This window comes from Salvelinus fontinalis, chromosome 3 (assembly GCF_029448725.1).
Source record: "Salvelinus fontinalis isolate EN_2023a chromosome 3, ASM2944872v1, whole genome shotgun sequence".
In the NCBI taxonomy this organism is placed as follows: Eukaryota; Metazoa; Chordata; class Actinopteri; order Salmoniformes; family Salmonidae; genus Salvelinus; species Salvelinus fontinalis.
In genome coordinates, this window is record NC_074667.1 from 2,518,210 (window position 1) to 2,538,997 (window position 20,788).

A 20,788-nucleotide genomic window follows, 5' to 3' on the forward strand; every position below is an offset into this window, starting at 1 on the left:
GGTCGTATGATGGTCATGGAAAATAAATATTTGTTGAACAATTAAAATCTATCAATTAAATTAAAACACTGTAATTCAAATAATCGCAGTCAGTGTACTGATGATGTGATTTTAGGCAGGCATTCTAAAAGCTTAGCCTATAGGCATCACCACAGGACAAAGAGTGGGGTGGTGAAAAAACACAATCTGGGACCCATAGTTTTTCCTGATTTGCGAACCTAACCAGGTACACTTCTGGAACGTCTGACGTGGTGAATCTAAAAAGGTTTAACATGGGCTATGATGGGACCTGAGTTTTTCTAATAGGTCACGTATTGTTTTTGTTTTTTAATTCCTGGAAAAACTCCTGGACTTGGGGGGGATGAAACCCCTGTCAAAGTCCAGCAAACGTGTACTTCATATGAATTATATTTTAAATAAGGACTGGGGGGTTTCCTAAACACAGAGAAAGCAACTTGATGGACAATCAAACGCACAGGGCTGAGCTTGCTTCCTTGCTTCCTATGCATCCTATAGTTCGGCCCAATGCAACTGCAGGCCTTATAAAAAATGTACTCAGTCTGTCAACTATCGTGTCTATTGATTCATTCAAGTTAATCATTTTGGATTGAAAAAGTCTTTGTGGCCCAAGAATATAAAACCTATTTGATCCCATTCACATTTTCTCACAAACAAAATGGAGTATACTGCATTTTAATAAACTAAACCAAAAGATTGAAATGTGCTGCGGCAAATGTCGCCACACGTTTTCCGGTGACCCTGTCATAGGTCATGCTGCGTGACTGCATTTAGAGTTTTAGACCTTTATAATAGCCTAGGTTGTTCTGTTTTAATCGAGGGAAAGAAACACCAAAATGTAAATGGTAATTCCATTGTATTTGTAGATTTTAACGAAAAGAACAATAAAGAAATCACATTCACAGTAATTTGATTTAGAAGCATCTTATTTTTATACCAGCCTTTCCGAGGTTAGTCTAAGTAGTCTACCTAGTAGGCTATAGGTGTATCCAAAATACGCACTGTCAATAGGGCTAAATGGGCCTAGTCAGCTCAAAAAAGTGCACAACGAGCAAATGTAGATCAATAACGGTATTATAAAATAACATAACAAGCATATAACAAGCGTCAGTCGTATAAACAGCCTATACTGGTGTCAGTCATTAATGAACTCGTTGTGGCCTCTCTCGGGCATGTGCGCCTTTATGCATAGCAGCAGTTATTCCTTTAAGCAGAAGCCTCTTACAGTAACATGTCATGACAGTCAACACAAATCTTCGACAAATCTTTATTCTGGAATGAGCACTTTCCGCAGACAAATCGCTTACAGGTCCCGCAGAAGTCGCAGTTTTTGTTCCGCATGCATCCGTGCACCTGGCACTGTCTCTTCTTCTCGGAGAGCGGTGGTGCGTCATTTGGGACATCGTGCGCTGCTGCCTTTCCCCTGGCGCTCATGTGGTTTTCACAAAGCTCCAATGCCAACTACATGATGAAATCTCTCCTCGGGATTGTCTTACCTGTGCACAGGGTGAACAAAACGTGCGAGTTGATAGCAGGGGGATTATGCAACCTCGGGTACTTAGGCCGTGCAAACTTTCAGAAATTTAAACTTATTCAAACACCATTTTACCAGTATTGTACTTGTCTTTGATTTGTCTAGAAACTATATCTGATAATGGCTACGATCGTACTATTCAGGAATTTATATATTTTTGTCATTTTTCCCAGACAGCCATAGATGTCATTTCCATCAGGTCATTAAACATCCATTTTAGTTGAAAATGAAAGATCATACAATTGATTTATAAAGGATTTCTTATACATTTGTACATGAACTTGTATTGAATATTATTTAAAGGGATTTTTAAGGTTGTCCTAATGTTAGTAATTCAACATGACGTCTGAATGTATAAACTTGCCTTGGTGACAGCTGAAAACATTTATTTATTATGAAAAGTAAGATATTTACACCCAACCTTTTTGTGAGATTATGATAACAACCATATAATTTCCATATCTAAAAGAAATAAATGTATGTATATTATACATAATATACTAATTTACCTCAAAATATGGGCTGTGATGGAAATGACAAAGTGTGGTGGACATGACAAGGTGTGGTGGACATGACAAGGTGTGGTGGACATGACAAGGTGTGGTGGACATGACATGGTGTGGTGGACATGACAAGATGTGGTGGAAATGACAAGGTGTGGTGGACATGACAAGGTGTGGTGGAAATGACAAGGTGTGGTGGACATGACAAGGTGTGGTGGACATGACAAGGTGTGGTGGAAATGACAAGGTGTGGTGGACATGACATGGTGTGGTGGACATGACAAGGTGTGGTGGAAATGACATGGTGTGGTGGATATGACATGGTGTGGTGGACATGACAAGGTGTGGTGGACATGACATGGTGTGGTGGATATGACATGGTGTGGTGGACATGACAAGGTGTGGTGGACATGACAAGCTGTGGTGGACATGACAAGGTGTGGTGGAAATGACATGGTGTGGTGGATATGACATGGTGTGGTGGACATGACAAGGTGTGGTGGACATGACAAGGTGTGGTGGACATGACAAGCTGTGGTGGACATGACAAGCTGTGGTGGACATGACAAGCTGTGGTGGACATGACAAGGTGTGGTGGACATGACAAGCTGTGGTGGACATGACAAGGTGTGGTGGAAATGACCTCTATGTAAAGAAAACATATGAAAACAATATTTTAATGCAAACATTTTGAACAACAACCATTGTTAAACATTACATTAATATCAGACAAAGTAAGATTCCAAAACAGTGGAACTAGCACTTGAGATGCTGCAAATAGAAATTCTAGCACATATATAGAGGGAAGAGTTAATTGAGAGCTACACATGTTTTATTTAATGTATGATTTTATGCCCTGCTTTGTATGTACTGTATAGTGAGTTTCCAAGGGAATCTAATTTCCTTCCAGATCAAGGCATCCAGCTCCATGTGTTTTTTGGTCACTGGATGGGGCTCAGGGACTAGTCCAAGCACATGCTGTGGTCTGTACCATATGATGTCGTCTCTCATTGGCCAAAATAAAACGGTTGGGGACCAACGCGACTCATGGTTAACAAGAGCCCTAATCTGCGTGGACATCTTGCACGATACCAGGGTAAACGTCGTGATCATACTCCACCACACACACCACTTTCCAATCAATGCTTCACTTAGATCTTCAATGGGCTGGACGGTGCTTTGAGATGAGTTGAATTTTCCATCTTGGTCCACCTTTTCTTTTACTGTATGTACAGTGAACTCAAATGTACAGTGAACTTCTCCATGTTTCTCTCTTTGTTTTTCTTCTTCTCTCTCTTCAGCTTTGTTTTCCCAACCAAGCCACCATGTCTGCTCACCAGCATCAAAGTCAGATGTTTTAAGCTCTTTGGCTTGACAAAGGGAGCACTCTGGGTACATGCACTCCTTCTTCAGGTTCTCACAGCACAAAGACTCAATAAGGTTCTCACAGCACAAAGACTCAATAAGGTTCTCACAGCACAAAGACTCAATAAGGTTCTCACAGCACAAAGACTCAATAAGGTTCTCACAGCACAAAGACTCAATAAGGTTCTCACAGCACAAAGACTCAATAAGGTTCTCACAGCACAAAGACTCAATAAGGTTCTCACAGCACAAAGACTCAATAAGGTTCTCACAGCACAAAGACTCAATAAGGTTCTCACAGCACAAAGACTCAATAAGGTTCTCACAGCACAAAGACTCAATAAGGTTCTCACAGCACAAAGACTCAATAAGGTTCTCACAGCACAAAGACTCAATAAGGTTCTCACAGCACAAAGACTCAATAAGGTTCTCACAGCACAAAGACTCAAGGTTCTCACAGCACAAAGACTCAATAAGGTTCTCACAGCACAAAGACTCAATAAGGTTCTCACAGCACAAAGACTCAATAAGGTTCTCACAGCACAAAGACTCAATAAGGTTCTCACAGCACAAAGACTGTCTTCTATTCCGTTGGTTCCATTTCCATCTCTTACTTTGTTGTCGCTTTGTAAGCTCAGAGATAGATATCACTTCTTCCTTCTCTTTTTTCTTCCATTATCTCTCCCTGTCTTTTTTTTAGTTGTTCCTGGTATCGTATAGGATACTTTTTTATTTAGTTTCTATGTCTGTGACCTCTGTACTGTTTTATGTGGCATCTTCAAAAAATAAAGACAAATACTACTTAGGTTTCACCTTGGAGCATTTTCTAGATTCAATTAATTTAAAACATGATTAAATAAGCCTAAAGTAAAATAAAATAAAAGTAAAAACGAATAAGATAATGGGTTGTGTCATTTCCACCACTTTCTGTCATTTCCACCACACTTAAGTTTGTGATGGAAATGACTGTGATGGAAATGACACTTCTACAGTTTCTGGAGAAAATTGACAGACTGTTTGGCATGCTTTGGTTAGTATTACAGCTAGCATATTGTTTACACTCAATACATAAAATATATAAAAAAATATAAAGTTCTACCACAAATTAAAGAAATTATAGCCTGTTTGGAAATGACTGACAATTAAAATATTCTCTACACAACCAATATTTACCTAGATTTGTCTTTAACTTCTGGACATCACATCTCGAACAACTGTCTGCTGCAGCCATGTGCTTCAGTGTCACAATATGTTTCCATGGTAACAAAATTAATATTCTCTTGAAAAAAAAATATTAATGAGGAATTTGTCCTCAGTGGTGGAAATGACACCACTCAAAAAGGACAGGTATATTATGTGTAAAAAACAATATAAAGGGCATACTCACAATAAATATTGATATAGATTTTATTTAATTGACTATTTCTGTCGTACATAACATTATATAATGTGTAATTATTAATGTTTTCTCATAGAAAAACATAGAAGCTTAAAAGCCTGGGCCAGGCTTTTTTTTTTTTTTTATGTAAACCGTGTTGCTTTGTCGTGCCGTTGTGGAGAACAGCTCTGCCTGTGCCTGGTTACTCACAGAGAGAGGCAGCCCCCGGCTCACTTTCATAACCCCGACTAAGCTTGTGTTCTTGTCAATCAACTTATTTGCCAATGGCAGTGATGTGAAGATCTCGTCTGTGTTTACATTCCTACCCTCGCCAAGGTAAGGTTCTACAAGCCTCATCACCACATTTTCAGGAAGCTGGGATTCACCTTTCCCCAGATACGGAAAGACATTCAGCACGTACTTGCTGTCGATGTCAGCTGCCAACAAAAGCTTCATGCCCCACTTGTCTTGCGTGTAGGGGATGTACTGCGTAAAGGTGCACTTAGCTTTTGAGGGGAACCATTGCACCTCAACGGTAATGTTCCCTCCTGGCTTATAAGAGGAAACACAGTTCTGTACAAACGCGTCCCAAACTTCTGATACCAGGGCGAATTTGTCCGTTTCCAAGTGTATGCGTCTGGTCTTTCTTGCATCAAAACGCAGGTATCGCATGATCTCTCTGAAGCGGTTCCGTGGGCATAGTGTCTCGGGGGGGGGGAATCACCCCACATTTTTCGTTTCAGAAGCTCTCCAAAGGCGTGTTCATTCCTACGTACAGTCCTCGGACATACAGGAGCGCAATGAACGCTTCCAGCTCATCCACAGACATGCCCCACGTCCCCTTCAGCTACAGTACAGTCCTTGATGTGCTGGAACATCTGCATGTCACAAACAATGGAAGCTGTCGAATGCTCTGTCGATTCTGCCTTTGGCGTAAGGTGTAGGGCCCGATTCCAATGGGGTGCCATTCTGTGCTCATAACCGACCTGCAGCGTTGTCCACTGGCTGTTTTATCCAAACCGTGCCGTCCTTCTCCTCTCCCTCCATCTGAGTTGTTTGACACCTGCACGGTGGGCATCGTTCGTACGCTCTTGCGCCGACGCTGAGGCAGACCAGGCTCATAATCAGAATCGCAGCCAGCATCGGAATCTATTGAAGAATTCCCCAAATCTTCATAGTCGATCTCAGCACCCCCCCCCCCCCATATCTGACTCTATTTCATCCAACTCTCGTAGCATTGTCAACGCTTCTATCACCTCAATTCGCGGTCTTGCCGTTATAGCCTATGAATTACGCACACTTCCGCTTCCAGGTCACCTCATTCTCTTCTCCAGTAGGATCTCACCATTTTATTTTACAACACTTCTATGGCCATATTATGTTTAGGCTATATTTGGTTTGAGATCAAATTTAACCAAATTGATGGTGGACAAAAATGATCTAACCTCTCAAATGTGTACTGGGTGTGAACAGGGTCACGTTCATTTGCAAAACGTTCTTGAACATTAACGTCATTCATTATTGAACAAATCGAAGAGGCATGTTTGTTCTACATAGCATATTTCTATCTGGACGTTCCAAAACTTTGTATCCTGCTGAACGCGCCCCTGTTCTTGATTTTTAGCACTTTAGCGGGTACCTTGTTTTGAAAGTTTGACGCTGCCTCCTCGACCTAATTTAAAACACGTACATTTACTGAGACGCAGTGATGGACTAGAATCAATTGAGAAAATCCAACAAGTAACTATGGAATTGCATTATGTGTTTGCTATTAAATGAGAGTTGATAAAGTTGCAATGGGATGACTGCATGCCGTATTTTAGCTAGCTATTTCCTGGTCGTGGGCTAGCCTAGCACCAAGAAAATAAGTAAAGAAAGAAAGTAAAGAAACGCGGAAGCGAGTTCAGTGTTTAGACGATGTAGTCAGATGTATTTTTGCATTTATAAATCATTTGGGATGATTCCCCCCCCCGCATAATCCATTTGTTAGTTTTGAAGGCCTGGGATTACACTGCATTCGTGCACCGTTAGAGCTCACCGTCTTTGTTTGCAGTGTTTTGGGCTGATCCTAAACGAATTTATTGGAAAAAAAATAGGGCCTAAATGGATAGGTCCTCCGTGTTGTCAGTTTGTCTTCTGCAGGTAGCCTATTTAACTGAATTAATTTATTAGCAAATAATTTAATCTGTGAGCAGACTTTGAATTGAGGCAGTATTGCCAGTGCATTACGGTAGCCCCATACACACAGCACTTTTGCTAATACAGTTAGGAAGATAATATCCATAATCTGTGTTACAGGTCTATGGTTGGTAGTGGGATCTTATTTTCTTCATCACATGAGGGACGCGATAGCCTGCCTTACTGCCCTCTTCACAGATACCTCCGCCTTGAAGGGAAACAAACCTTGGTCATAGGAAATCCGCCTCTCCTGATTTGAGGAAAATGTTTCACCTTGGGAGAAAAAAACATCAGACTGAACCAAGGTAAGACAACTACATTCATGACAGGACAAGATCAACATAAGTCTGTGGGAAATGTATGTGTAATTTAGAATACACTGTAGGCCTATTTTATGTTCATATAAACATTAGTTTATTCCATCTGTAAAGTTCTAAGAATTTATGGTATGAAGATCGTGGAGAACGAAACGTCAGACTTGAATTCAATATAGGATACTCATTACCGACCGGGAAGGAGTTTAGACAGTATTTAAAGTGATGAAGAGGATGGGCGTCTCTGCCTCCCGACTTCCTGTGGAATGCATATACAATTGTAAATCACATTGGACCAACCAAAATTCATGTTAAAGAGATGTTATTTTAGCACCAAGAGGTTCCTAGCACTGACTTCTATTGAGATAACAAACTAGACCATACCATATAGGAATGGTCTCAAAGGCTCCTACGGTCTTGTCATTCATCTGCAAGGGAGACAATTTGGCTCAAGAGGGTCAACGGGTGGGCTCTCACAAGAATAGACTATATATATATAGTTAACAGACAATATGGTTGAAACTGTTCACAGGTATGCCTGCTCTGTATAGAAATGACATACTTTTTTGGGCCAATTCAACAGGGAAGTCTCTGCCTCCAATCTGGCAAAACTCAGCAATAAGCTCAAAGCCATCCTGAAGAAGAAGTATCAGAGTCCTCCAGGGGGGGAAACTGAGCATCCATTTTATATACATTGTGATCTCCAGTATCCACCTGATGAAAGTGGAGAGAACCAACATGAGTATATTCTAATTGAGCCAACCTACAGGAAGAGACACCGAGGGACGTGCTCAACCATAGGCTTATACTTTGATTCTGAACTAGGCTACGAACGAGTCAGAATAGCACTGACCAAGGGTGTCTCTGGTATTGGCAAAACTAGCCAGGTGCGGATGGTTATTCTTAACTGGGCAGAGGGAAACGGAAACCAGGACTGTCCTCTCTTATTTCCTCTTCCTTTCCGGGAGCTGAATTTGCTGAAGGAGAGACTGAGTCTAATTGAACTTATTCACAAGTTTTTCCCAGAATTGAAAGAACTTGGCATTTCCAACTTGGAGAACATCAGAATTTGGCTCATCTTTGATGGGCTGGATGAATTCCGACATCTTCTTGACTTCATGAACAGCCCGATAGTGACCAATGTCACAGAGGCCTCATCCGTGCCGACACTGCTTACAAACCTAATTAACGGTAATCTTCTTCCCTCCACTGCTTACATATGGATTACCTCCAGACCTGAAGCAATCAGTCGCATCCCTTTTCAGTACATCAATGAAGAGTCAGAAATCGAAGGCTTCACAGATTACCAGAAAGAGGAGTTCCTCAGGAAAGCAATCAATGACACGGACCGGGCCAATGCAATTATTGCCTACTTGAAGTACTCAAAAAGCCTCTACGTCTTGTGCCAGATACCTATTATCTGTTCGATTTGTGCGTCATTCCTCAGGAGACAGACATTTCTATTCTATAAAGAATGTAACCGCAGAGCTCTGACTCCAGTGTATACTGACCTACTCGCCCGGTTGCAAACACAGAATCAGAATACACAGGAGATGGCTAATAAATTGGGGGAACTAGCCTTTAAGCAGTTGGTGAAAGGCAACGCGGTTTTCTACGAGGAAGACCTAAGAGAGTGCAACATTGATGTCCAAGTGGCAGCTGTGTACGCAAAAGTGAACATACCCATCTTCAGGGAGGATATTGGGCTGCAGCAAAAGAAGATCTACTACTTTGGGCATACCACCATTCAGGAGTTCTTTGCCGCAATGTGGTTTCTTCAATCCTGCAACAGCCTGAGGAAAGCAGTGGACGTGGCCTTGCAGAGCAGAAACGGAAAGCTGGACCTCTTCCTCCGGTTCCTCCTCGGCTTCTCGCAGAACTCCATCCAGTCAGTCGCAGAGTCCGGCTACAACTCGTCAGAGACACTGACGGAAACGGTAGAGTACATCAAGAAGAAGGTCATGGAGAATCCCGCTTCACGGAGGACACTCAACTTGCTGAACTGCCTGAGGGAACTGGGTGACAGCTCTTTAGAAACGGATGGCATGAGCTTTCTCAATACGGGAATTCCCCCAGATGCCAAATACCCACGTGCACATTGGTCCGACCTGGCCACTCTGTTAGTGGCATCGGGGACGGGGCCGATAGACATGCTTGGGTTGGAAGTAAAGAAGAGAGGAGACAAGGAACTTCTGAGGATGCTGCCAGTGATAAAAGCTTCCCAGACAGCCACGTAAGTACTTGGTCATTTAACAATACCAGCTATTACAGTGAGCTCCAAAGGTATTGGGAAAGTGACACATTTGTTGTAGTTTTGGCTCTTTGGCGCTTTGGATGTGATATAATAACATTTTCATCCATATCAGGTGAACCGTTTAGAAATCACTTTTTGTACATAGGCTATTCCCCCCCCATTTTATACGACCAAAACTATTGTGTTTAGAAACATATTCTATTCTTATTTACATTTAAAGTGACTCCAAAATGACACAATATATTATTTACCATTCATTTCTATTGGGACACAAAATAATCTGAAACAACCTAAACAGCAAATGCATCCAACCAATTTGTAGAGTCACAAACTTTATGTAGTTATGTGCGATGAATATGGGACCAAATACTTAACTTTTTACTACTTTAATACACAAGTGAATTTGGCCCAATACTTTTGGTCACCTAAAATGGCGGGACTATGTACAATAAGTGCTGTAATATCTAAACGGTTCACCCGATATGGATGAAAATACCTCAAAAGCTGACAGTCTGCACTTTAGACTCATAGTCATTGTATCATTTTAAATCCGTAGTGTTGAAGTACAAAACAAACAAAAGGTGTCAAACTCAATACGTTTGGCGCTCACTGTATATAACGATATGAAATGTCTAACGCACAAGATAATTGTCGTCACAGGTAATTCAGGTTTGTTGGACCTGTCTTATGATCGTTACACAGTTATGTTGGTTTAATGTCTGCTAATATGGCTATGTTCTTTTTGATTCCCTAACCCCCCTTCCCACCAGGCTGTCATATCACAATCTGACTGAGATATTCTGTAAAGATCTGGGCTTGGCGCTCAACTCAAATGTGTGCCATCTGAAAGCGCTGGACCTGAGTTTCAACACGCTGAAAGACTCAGGAGTGCAGCTGCTGGCGGCCGGCCTGGCCCAGCCACATTGCCGAATGGAGAGACTGAAACTGTCCGGCTGCAGGGTGAAACAGGATGGCTTCAACGCTCTGGCCAAAGCTCTCAAATCCAACCCCTTGCACCTGCGAGAGCTGGATCTGAGCGGCAATGAACCGGGAGAAGCCGGCGTGTTTCATCTCGTTGACGGGCTGAAGGTTGTTTATTGCAAACTGCAGATCCTGAAGTGAGTTTTGATCAATGGGTGGAAAATCAATGGCTAGGAAACCCGTTCTGATCATGTGTACCCCCACTTGTAACGTCATTGTATTCAAATCATTTTTTGTCACGTGCTGAATACAGCAGTTGTAGACCTTACAGTGAAATGCTTACTTACAAGCCCTTAACCAACAATGCAGTTAAAAAAAACAAGAATAAGAAATAAAAGTAACTAAATAATTTAAGAGCAACAGTAAAATGACAATAGCGAGGCTATATACAGGGGTACCGGGCGGTGCAGAGTCAATGTGCGGCGGCACCAGTTAGTCGAGGTAATTGTGGTAATATGTACATGTAGGTAGAGTTATTAAAGTGACTATGCATAGATAATAACAGAGTAGCAGCAGTGTAAAGGGGGGGGGGGGGGCTATACAAATAGTCTGGGTAGCCATTTGATTAGATGTTAAGGAGTCTTATGGCTTGGGGGTAGAAGCTGTTTAGAAGCCTTCTGTACCTAGACTTGGCACTCCGGTACCACTAGCAGAGAGAACAGTCTGACTAGGGTGGCTGGAGTCTGAGAATTTTTTTTACTTGCTCTGACACCATCTGGTATAGAAGTCCTGGATGGCAGGAAGCTTGGCCCCAGTGATGTACTGGGCCGTACGCACTACCCTCTGTAGTGCCTTGCGGTTGGAGGCCGAGCAGTGGCCATACCAGGCAGTGATGCACCCAGTCAGAATGCTCTCGATGGTGCAGCTGTAGAACCTTTTGAGGATCTGAGGACCCATGCCACATTTTTTCAGTCTCCTGATGGGGAATAGGTTTTTTCGTGCCCTCTTCATGACTGTCTTGGTGTGCTTGGACCATGTTAGTTTGTTGGTGATGTGGACACCAAGGAACTTGAAGCTCTCAACCTGCTCCACTGCAGCCCCATCAATGAGAATGCGGGCGTGCTCGGGTCCTCCTTTTTCTGTAGTCCACAATCATCTCCTTTGTCTTGATCATGTTGAGGGAGAGTTGTCCTGACACCACACAGCCAGGTCTCTGACCTCCTCCCTATAGGCTGTCTCGTCATTGTCGATGATCAGGCCTACCACTGTTGTGTCATCGGGCAGACTTAATGATGGTGTTGGAGTCGTGCCTGGCCGTGCAGTCATGAGTGAACAGGGAGTACAGGAGGTGACTGAGTACGCACCCTTGATGGGCCCCCGTGTTGAGGATCAGCATGGCGGATGTGTTGTTACCTACCATTACCACCTGGGGGTGGCCCGTCAGGAAGTCCAGGAGCCAGTTGCAGAGCGAGGTGTTTAGTCCAAGGGTCCTTAGCATAGTAATGAGCTTTGAGGGCACTATGGTATTGTACACTGAGCAGTAGTCAATGAATGGCATTCTCACATAGGTGTTCCTTTTGTCAAGGTGGGAAAGGGCAGTGTGGAGTGCAATAGAGATTGCATCCTCTGTGGATCTGTTGGAAGATATGCAAATTGGAGTGGGTCTAGGGTTTCTTGGGATAATGGTATTGATGTGAGCCGTCAGCCTTTCAAAGCGCTACATGTCTACAGACTTGAGTGCTACAGGTCGGTAGTCATTTGGGCAGGTTACCTTAGTGTTCTTGGGCACAGGGACTATGCTGGTCTGCTTGAAACATGTTGGTATTACAGACTCAGACAGGGAGAAGTTGAAAATGTCAGTGAAGACACTTGCCAGTTGGGCAGTGCATGCTGTGAGTACACGTCCTGGTAATCTGTCTGGCCCTGCGGCCTTGTGAATGTTAACCTGTTTAAAGGTCTTACTCACATCGGCTGCGGAGAGCGTGATCAGTCATCCGGAACAGCTGATGCTCTCATGCATGTTTCAGTGTTTACTTGCCTCGAAGAGAGCATAGAAGTAATTTAGCTCGTCCAGTAGGCTCGTGTCACTGGGAAACTCACGTCTATGCTTCCCTTTGTAGTCTGTGTTACACACACCTCTTGGAGGACACCATATTACCGTTTACAGGGAATTTATTTTTCCTTCACACGGTAATTTGTGGAAAAGGGGCTGAATGGAACCAAAGCAAAGAAAGTTAGAGTCCCCTCTCCTACCTACCCACTACTTACTTATTCTTAACTCTACCTGGCACGCTAACCAAAATACAGGGGTTGGTCTGCCCAGGTCTTACTTAGTGTGCATAGACAGAGTACATACTACTGGTATATGTATGGCTGCAGGCCTCTTGTCTAAACACTCCCAAGGTGCCTTCCCCTTCCCCCTGGGAACATAAACAGAATAATTAGTAATGTAAAGTGAACAATATCAATAATCAAAAACACTGAGTCCTTTTGGCATACACATACCTCTGCAGGACCGGCTACAAAATACTTTACAACAATTTTATCAGCCCAACGCAGCACATACAAAGAATCTCTGTATCCTAACAAAGGAACACTGGCTTTTCAAGCTGCAGAAGGAGTCGTTAATTACAGACAGCTGTATCCCCTGCCGAGAGGGCGGGATCAGAGCTCCAATCTGCAATGGGGCCGACCAATCAGCTGCTTGGAATCCAGGAAGCCATTTCCTGAAATACACACATACAAATTAGAGGTCGACCGATTAGGTCGCCGATACTGATAATTGGAGGACCAAAAAAAGCCGACACCGATTAAATCTGCCGATTTTTGTATATATATATATATATATAATAATGACAATTACAACAATACTGAATGAACACTTTTGTTAAACTTTATATAATACATCAATAATATCAATTTGGCCTCAAATAAATAATGAAACATGTTCAATTTGGTTTAAATAATGCAAAAACAAAGTGTTGGAGAAGAAAGTAAAAGTGCAATATGTGCCATGTAAAAAAGCTAGCGTTTAAGTTCCTTGCTCAGAACATGAGAACATATGAAAGCTGGTGGTTCCTTTTAACATGAGTCTTCAATATTACCAGGTAAGAAGTTTTAGGTTGTAGTTATTATAGGACTATTTCTCCCTATACCATTTGTATTTCATATACCTTTGACTATTGGATGTTTTTATAGGTACTTTAGTATTGCCAGCCTAATCTTGGGAGTCGATAGGCTTGAAGTCATAAACAGTGCAATGCTTGAAGCACAGCGAAGAGCTGCTGGCAAATAATCGGTGTCGAAAAATGCAGATTACCGATTGTTATGAAAACTTGAAATCGGCCCATCGACCTCTAATACAAACCCACAAAACAGAAACTGGGGGACGTAACAGTCTGTAAAGTTTGCAAGCCCTGCCACATCCGACGAGCGTCTGAGCCGGTGTAGTACGATTCAATATTAGTCCTGTATTGACGCTTTGCCTGTTTGATGGTTCGTTGGAGGAAATAGCAGGATTTCTAATAAGCTTCCGACTCCTTGAAAGCGGCAGCTCTACCCTTAAGCTCAGTGCGGATGTTGCCTGTAATCCATGGCTTCTGGTTGGGGTATGTACAGTACATACGGTCACTGTGGGTATGACGTCATGGATGCACTTTTTGATAAAGCCAGTGACTGATGTGTACTCCTCAATGCCACAGGAAGAATCCCGGAACATATTCCAGTCTGTGCTAGCAAAACAGTCCTGTAGCTTAGCATCTGCTTCATCTGACCACTTTTTTTATTGACCGAGTCAGTGGTGCTTCCTGCTTTAATTTTTGCTTGTAAGCAGGAATCAGGAGGATAGAATTATGGTCAGATTTGCCAAATGGAGGTTTGGGAGAGTTTTGTATGCGTCTCTGTGTGTGGAGTAAAGCGGGTCTAGAGTTGTGTGTCCCCCCCCCCCCTCTGGTTGCACATTTAACATGCTGGTAGAAATTTGGTCAAATGGATTTAAGTTTCCCTGCATTAAAACCCCCGGCCACTAGAAGAGCCGCCTCTGGATGAGCGTTTTCCTGTTTGCTTATGGCCGTATACAGCTCATTGAGTGCGGTCTTAGTGCCAGTATCGGTCTGTGGTGGTAGGTAGACAGCTATGAAAAATACAGATGACAACTCTCTAGGTAGATAGTGTGGTCCACAGCTAAAAAACAAACAAAATAACACAGTTGGTTAGGAGCACTGAAACGTCAGCCATCCTCTTCGGTGCCGTTTTACCACATAATTCAGTTCCCCTATGGGTTTATCCTGTGGTTTAACGCAAATGAAGTTCTCCTCATAAGGAAATACAGTTTATCTTCTAAACTATTTGACATACATTATACCCTTAAAGAATATATTTATTTTCATTGAGATAGGAGAGTGAAGAGGAGAGTTAGGAGAGTTTGCGAGTCAGAATGGCATGGGGTCAGATTTTGAACTCATGCTGACACTGGTAGCCTAGGCTGTACATCTGTGCTGGGATTTGCAACACTAACCTCTAGACCACATAGGCCGCATCTTCTAAAGTATTATAATCTTCGTTAGGCTCTCAAACTGCAAGCTGGGCCTGGAGCTGAGTCACGCTCTGGCGGTGTTGCTGATAGACAACCCCGAACACCTGCGAGAGCTGGACGTCAGCATGAATGATCTGGGAGACGCGGGGGTGGAGCTGCTTATGGACATACTGAAGTCAACCCAGATATACAAACTGGAGTGAGTACTGTCTGGAGTATTGTAGTACACTCACACATTCCACCTCCCTGATTCTAAAGTGGAATGTTCACTGTAGTAAATGTACCATACATTTTCTCTCCACCACCAGGTTGTACTGTTGTCAGCTCACTGAGAAATGCTGTGAGAACATGTTTGGATTTCTGGTGAACATCCCCAGTCTGAGGGAGCTCAACCTGAGCAACAACAACCTGAAGGACGAGGGGGTCAAGATGCTCTGTAAAGCCTTCGGACTGCCCTTCTGTCAACTGGAGAAACTCATGTAAGCTAGCTTACCCCACCAAGAGTGTACGGGCCACTCTCCCCTAGCCCCTACTCCATGTAAGCTGACAGACTTTGGTTCAAATACTATTTGAAATTAGTTCAAATACTTGTCAGACTTGGGTTGATTGAGCTTGCCTGGCACAATGGAACCAATAGAATAGTCGCAAAAGTGCAAACCCTGTCCTCCCATCTAGCTCTCCAGGCAGTCTAAAGCGAATACTTAAAGTCTCTGAAAGCCAGTATTTTGAACCTTGGTCTGGAGCTGAATATAGAAGAGTTTCTTTGTCTTTACTCTTGTCTCTCCAGTATGGCGAGCTGTGGCATCACCCTAGTCAGAGGGTTTCATTTCAACTCTGTCCTCAAAGAGCTGGACATCAGCAGGAACCATCTGGGCGACTCGGATGACTGGGCCGATGTCTTTTTCTGCTTGTCTTCACTTGAGACCCTCAGGTGAGTTCTGCAAACCTAGCACGTGCGTGTGTGAGGGGGGGCAACTTTCTCAATGTAATTACCTCTCCCCACCTAGGCTGAGTGACTGTAAACTGACAGGGAAATGGTGTGGGGAGCTGGTCAAAGCTCTCAGCTCCAACCTCACCAACCTGAAAGAGCTGGATCTCTCTGGAAACGACCTGGGAGACCGCGGTGTGAAGACTCTCTACCTGGGACTGACGTCCAGGTGTTGTACACTGGAGAGACTGTTGTAAGTAACCTCATTATAGAGTTATAAAGCTCACGGCTTGGTCTATGATATCACACTGCACCGCTCTTCAAACAATGAATTATTATAAGCATATTCACAAGATGACTTGGTATAATAACTTATAAATCACTCGTACAATTTATGTAGTCTTGTTGACCAAAACAAATTGAAGAGAGTTTCTCCCTCTCTGGTGACCTTCTCCACTCTTTCTCTCCATCCCCATCTCTCTCCCCACATTCACCCCCCCCCCCCCCCCCTTCAGTCTGAGATGCTGTGGGATCACAGTGAAGGGCTGCTCCTCCCTAGCCTTAGCCCTGAAGTCCAGCCACTCCAGCATCACAGAACTAGGTCTGATGGGAAATGACACGGGAGAAGAAGGACTGAGAATTCTCTCCGACATCAGGGACAACCAACGCTACAATCTACAGACTCTAGAGTAAGTACTGATGCCATCAAAGCTTACAATGATGTTAGTAATTTATTTATAATGACTTTTGTGGCTGTAGATCCCTGTGTGTGTGTGTGTCAACTTTTCATAATTGGATTGTGTGGCCCCTCAGTGGACAATTCTGTTAGAATAGGGATGGAATGAGAACATTATTTTGTAGGATGATGCGTCTATGGTGGTAACACTATTCTTTGTTCTAGAATCAACGATTGAGAGAGGTCTTGACTCGCTTGATGGGGTTCTCCTTGGCGTCTCGGCTTGATCTTCAAGTTCTGTACTCTGGTGAAGCGGTTCACTGTAACGGGAACAGGACGCTTTCTCTGGAGCAGACTGGGATTTGCATTCAGACGACTGAATTGATCGTTGTACAGACTTATTAAAGAAGTGCCTAAACTTGAAAAAGATAATTATATATAGTTTTATAGAGTAGGATGCCCTTCAGGGTGTAACCACAGTGCCTGTGTACTAAACTAAAGGATGTTACTCAGTACCTTTAGCCCCAAACATGCTCAGTAACCTCGAAGCCCATGCAGTATTTCTTTGCACATCAATGTCAAGTCAAGACGTTGCGGTATACGATGTAGCCTTTACTGAAGAGACGGGTGATGCTATGTTTTACATAATGACCTTATTGTGTTTCCTTGTTTAACCAAGGATGTGTCATCATATAGTGGGACTGAATAAATGGATAATCCACTTGAAGACATTTTCACCTTTACCAATCCCCCCCAGACTACTCGCTCAGTCTTCAACGATACAGGTTGAATAGAACCCTTAGATTGGTGTGGTATGAACATGCTAATGAACAGAATTCTATTCCAGACAGCATATATACATTTGGACAAAAGTCCATATAGAAGGGTTTAACTTAATAAAATGAGGATCTCTATGGTTAAATCTATCCTGATTGGCGCAGCGGTCTACAGTGCAAAGCGTCAGTGCATCTCAGTGTTTGAGGCATCACTACAGGCACCCTGGTTCGATTCCAGGCTGTATCACAACCGGCCGTGATTGGCCCAGCGTCGTCCGGGTTTGGCCGGCGTAGGCAGTCATTGTAAATAAGAATTTGTTCTTAACTGACCTGCCTGGTTAAATAAAAAATACTTTTTAAAAAAACATCTAAATCATCTTCCCTACCTTTTGTATTTAGTGAATAGTGTTGACCAACTTTAACTCCAGATAAGTAAAAACATGATTTTTTTATTTTTTGCATTAGTGATTTATGCATTTACCACCACATCACTGAATATCAGCCTTGCACGATTCAACAAATGTTATAAGTTACTGTATATACCACTACAAGCACAGGGGACAGTTTTTTGGGGCGTTTTGTGTTTTTTAAACTCATTAAAACGTTCTAAAATTAATGAAAACATGCATTAATAAAATGTTTATTTTATATATTGTACATGTATTGCTGATGAATAAGTATTAAAACGTTCACAAGAAAAATGTAAAATTCATTAAAATAAACTTTACTGTTAGAAGTTAGTAGGGCTCTTTCATTTACTCAGAAATACTGAGATTGGTAGGAGGATTTAGAAATGTGATGTTGTAAACCGTGATTGTCCACAAACTCCTGCACAGTAGGTGGTGGCATGCACCTTTAACGTTTGTTTGTTGACCGCCATTATCATAGAAGAAGAAGATGGAGAAACGAGAGAGGGGTGGCCTGGAAGCGGAAGTCGTTCATACGATAGCAAGACCGAGAATGGAGGTGCGAGAAGCGCTGATAACTTTGAGATTTGAATGAGATGGAGTCCGGTGGAGGGGAGGAACTTGATGCTGAGATCGACTCAGATGACCAATAGGGGAATTCTTCATTACATTCTGATTTTGACTGCGATTCTGATTAGGAGTCTGATCTGTTTTGGCGCAAGAGAGCCCGAATGATGCCCACTGTGCAGGCGTCACTAACTGAGATGGAGAGAGAGGAGACGGGGAAGGACGGCGCGGTTTGGATAAAAGAGCCTGCTGACAATGCAAAGTCGATTATCAGCACATAATGGAATCCCAGTGTAGTCAGGCCCTCGCCTTAGCAAAATACAGAATCGACAGAGCGTTCGACAGCTTCCATTGTTTATGTGACATGGAGATGTTGCAGCAAAACAGGCACTGAACTGTAGCCGAGGCGCATAGAGGAAAGGGAGACTAAACGTGAATGAGCTGGAAGCGTTCATTGCGCTCCTGTATGTCCGAGGACTGTACGGAGGAAGGAACACGCGTTTGGAGAGCCTCTAGTCAGACAGGTATGGGATCACTTTCTTCCGAGAAACCATGCCACGGAACCGCTTCAGAGAAATCATGCGATACCTGCGTTTTGATGCAAGAGAGACCAGACGCATGCGACTGGAAACTGACAAATTCGCCTTAGTATCAGAAGTTTGGAACGCGTTTGTACAGAGATGTGTTACCTCTTACAAGCCAGGAGTGAACGTCACCGTCGAGGAGCAATGGTTCCCCACGAAAACGAAATGTGGCTTTACACAGTACATCCCCTACAAGCAAGACAAGTGGGGCATGAAGTTTCGGTTGGCAGCTGACATCGACAGCAAGTACGTGCTGAATGTCTTTCCGTATTTGGGGAAAGGTGAATCTCAGCAGCCTGAACATGTGGTTATACGACTCGTCGAACCTTACCTCGGTGAGGGGAGAAATGTCAACATGGACGATGTCTTCACCTCACTGCCATTTGTTAACAAGTTGATTGACAAGAACACAAGCCTGGTCGGTGCGGTGAATAAGACGAGACCTGCCTCCATCTGCATGTAACCAGTCACAAGTAGAGCTGTTCTCCACAACAGTGCTGAAACACGACAAAGCAACACTTACGGTTTACAGAAAGAAGCCTAGAAAAAGCGTCTGTATCCTGAGTACTATGCATCTGACGGTTGCCATTGGCGGTGACACAAAGAGAAAACCAGAGACCCTGACGCACTATAACAGAAGAAATGTAGGCTATTAGTCCTATACATTTAGGCTACACATTTAGACGCTCCTTGCCATATTTCATGCATTGTGCTCTTCTGTAACAAATTGTATTTTTGTCCTATTTGCTAATGTTTAATACTTTATTGCAGGTTGGTGTGGATAAGATGGCCAGACAGTTCACGGGGAAAGGGGGTACTCTCCGCTGGCCTGTTGTCATATTCTACAACCTGCTCGAGCTGGCTGCTATCAACGCGCACGTTTTGTTCACCCTGTGTACCGGCAAGACAACGCCGCGGCGATATTTCATCATGGATCTGGCATGGGATCTTCGTGAGAACCACATGAGAGCCAAGACGAAGGCAGCTGCAAGCGCCAAGGAAGCAGCCAAGGCCGCACCGCCTCCTTCCTGGGCACCCATCCAGCTCCCAGCTGGGAACAGAACACAGTGCCAGGTGAAGCCGCAGTGTGCACGGAACCAGGCCCATGAAAGCTGTGCACAGTGCCACCGATTTGTTTGTGGGTCTTGCACCCACAAAAGGTCCGAAGCTGTGCGCGGACTGTGGGTCAGAGCAGTAGAGGAGAGGAGGAAGAGACTGATTAATGCATAAAAGGCATCCCACTGAAGGCGAGGGCACAATACCGTGTTCAACTCCAATCTAATGAACAAATGACTTGTTGCATGTCATGGATATTTTCAACGAATATTACCAAATGTATTTAATGGTTCACGTGTGTTTTGCACTCTTTATATAAATTGGCGCTTCTGTGAATACATAAATCCCGAGTGGCACAGCGGTCTAAGGCACCACACTTGGTCCAGCGTTGTCCGGATTTGGTTGGGGTAGGCTGTGATTTGTAAATAAGAATTTGCTCTTAACTGACTTGCCTAGTTAAATACAAATCAGTTGACCGTGCTTGTCCTGAGGGAGATCATTTGATTATTTCTCTGTGATACTTTTAGCCCAATCTACTATGCAAATAAAGTTGGTTAAATGCTGTGTTTTTATTCCAAGAAAAACACAAATATGTTTTAGAGACCTGTGGAATTATGCATGTAGTAGTAATGGGTAGGTGAACCTTAACGCAGGCTTACTATCTGGGGTAGGTAAATGATATTCACAATAGAAAAAGTTAGGTAAAATTACTTTTTAAATTTGTTCCAGTCTAAAGACGTGCGTGTCCTACCAGACCGATCTGTGTGTCGATGGCTCGTGAGGGGAGAGAGGAAG

General features: G+C 43.2%; 1 protein-coding gene across 2 annotated transcripts; it reads left to right on the plus strand.

Annotated features, from left to right (window-relative positions):
• The first annotated feature begins 6,127 nt into the window (after nt 1-6,127).
• LOC129836062 (NACHT, LRR and PYD domains-containing protein 12-like) lies at nt 6,128-18,119 on the plus strand. Of its 2 annotated transcripts, XM_055901816.1 has the most exons (10): nt 6,128-6,538; nt 7,097-7,281; nt 7,874-9,523; nt 10,315-10,662; nt 15,031-15,198; nt 15,308-15,478; nt 15,787-15,930; nt 16,007-16,180; nt 16,443-16,616; nt 16,829-18,119. In XM_055901816.1, the coding sequence occupies exons 2-10, from the start codon at nt 7,241-7,243 to the stop codon at nt 16,839-16,841; spliced, it is 2,883 nt and encodes a 960-aa protein (XP_055757791.1). In that variant the 5' UTR covers nt 6,128-6,538; nt 7,097-7,240; the 3' UTR covers nt 16,842-18,119. The 2 variants fall into 2 exon arrangements, with proteins under 2 accessions (XP_055757791.1, XP_055757801.1); XM_055901826.1 differs by lacking the exon at nt 10,315-10,662 and having other exon boundaries at nt 6,131-6,538.
• Nucleotides 18,120-20,788: the final 2,669 nt, after the last annotated feature.

Bases quoted from the DNA above. Each gene is read 5' to 3' on its own strand.
- LOC129836062 (XM_055901816.1), top strand. From the start codon at position 7,241: ATGTTTCACCTTGGGAGAAAAAAACATCAGACTGAACCAAG. The intron at 9,524-10,314 runs GTAAGTACTTGG...CCTTCCCACCAG, and splicing joins AAAGCTTCCCAGACAGCCAC to GCTGTCATATCACAATCTGA. The intron at 15,479-15,786 runs GTAAGCTAGCTT...TTGTCTCTCCAG, and splicing joins TGTCAACTGGAGAAACTCAT to TATGGCGAGCTGTGGCATCA.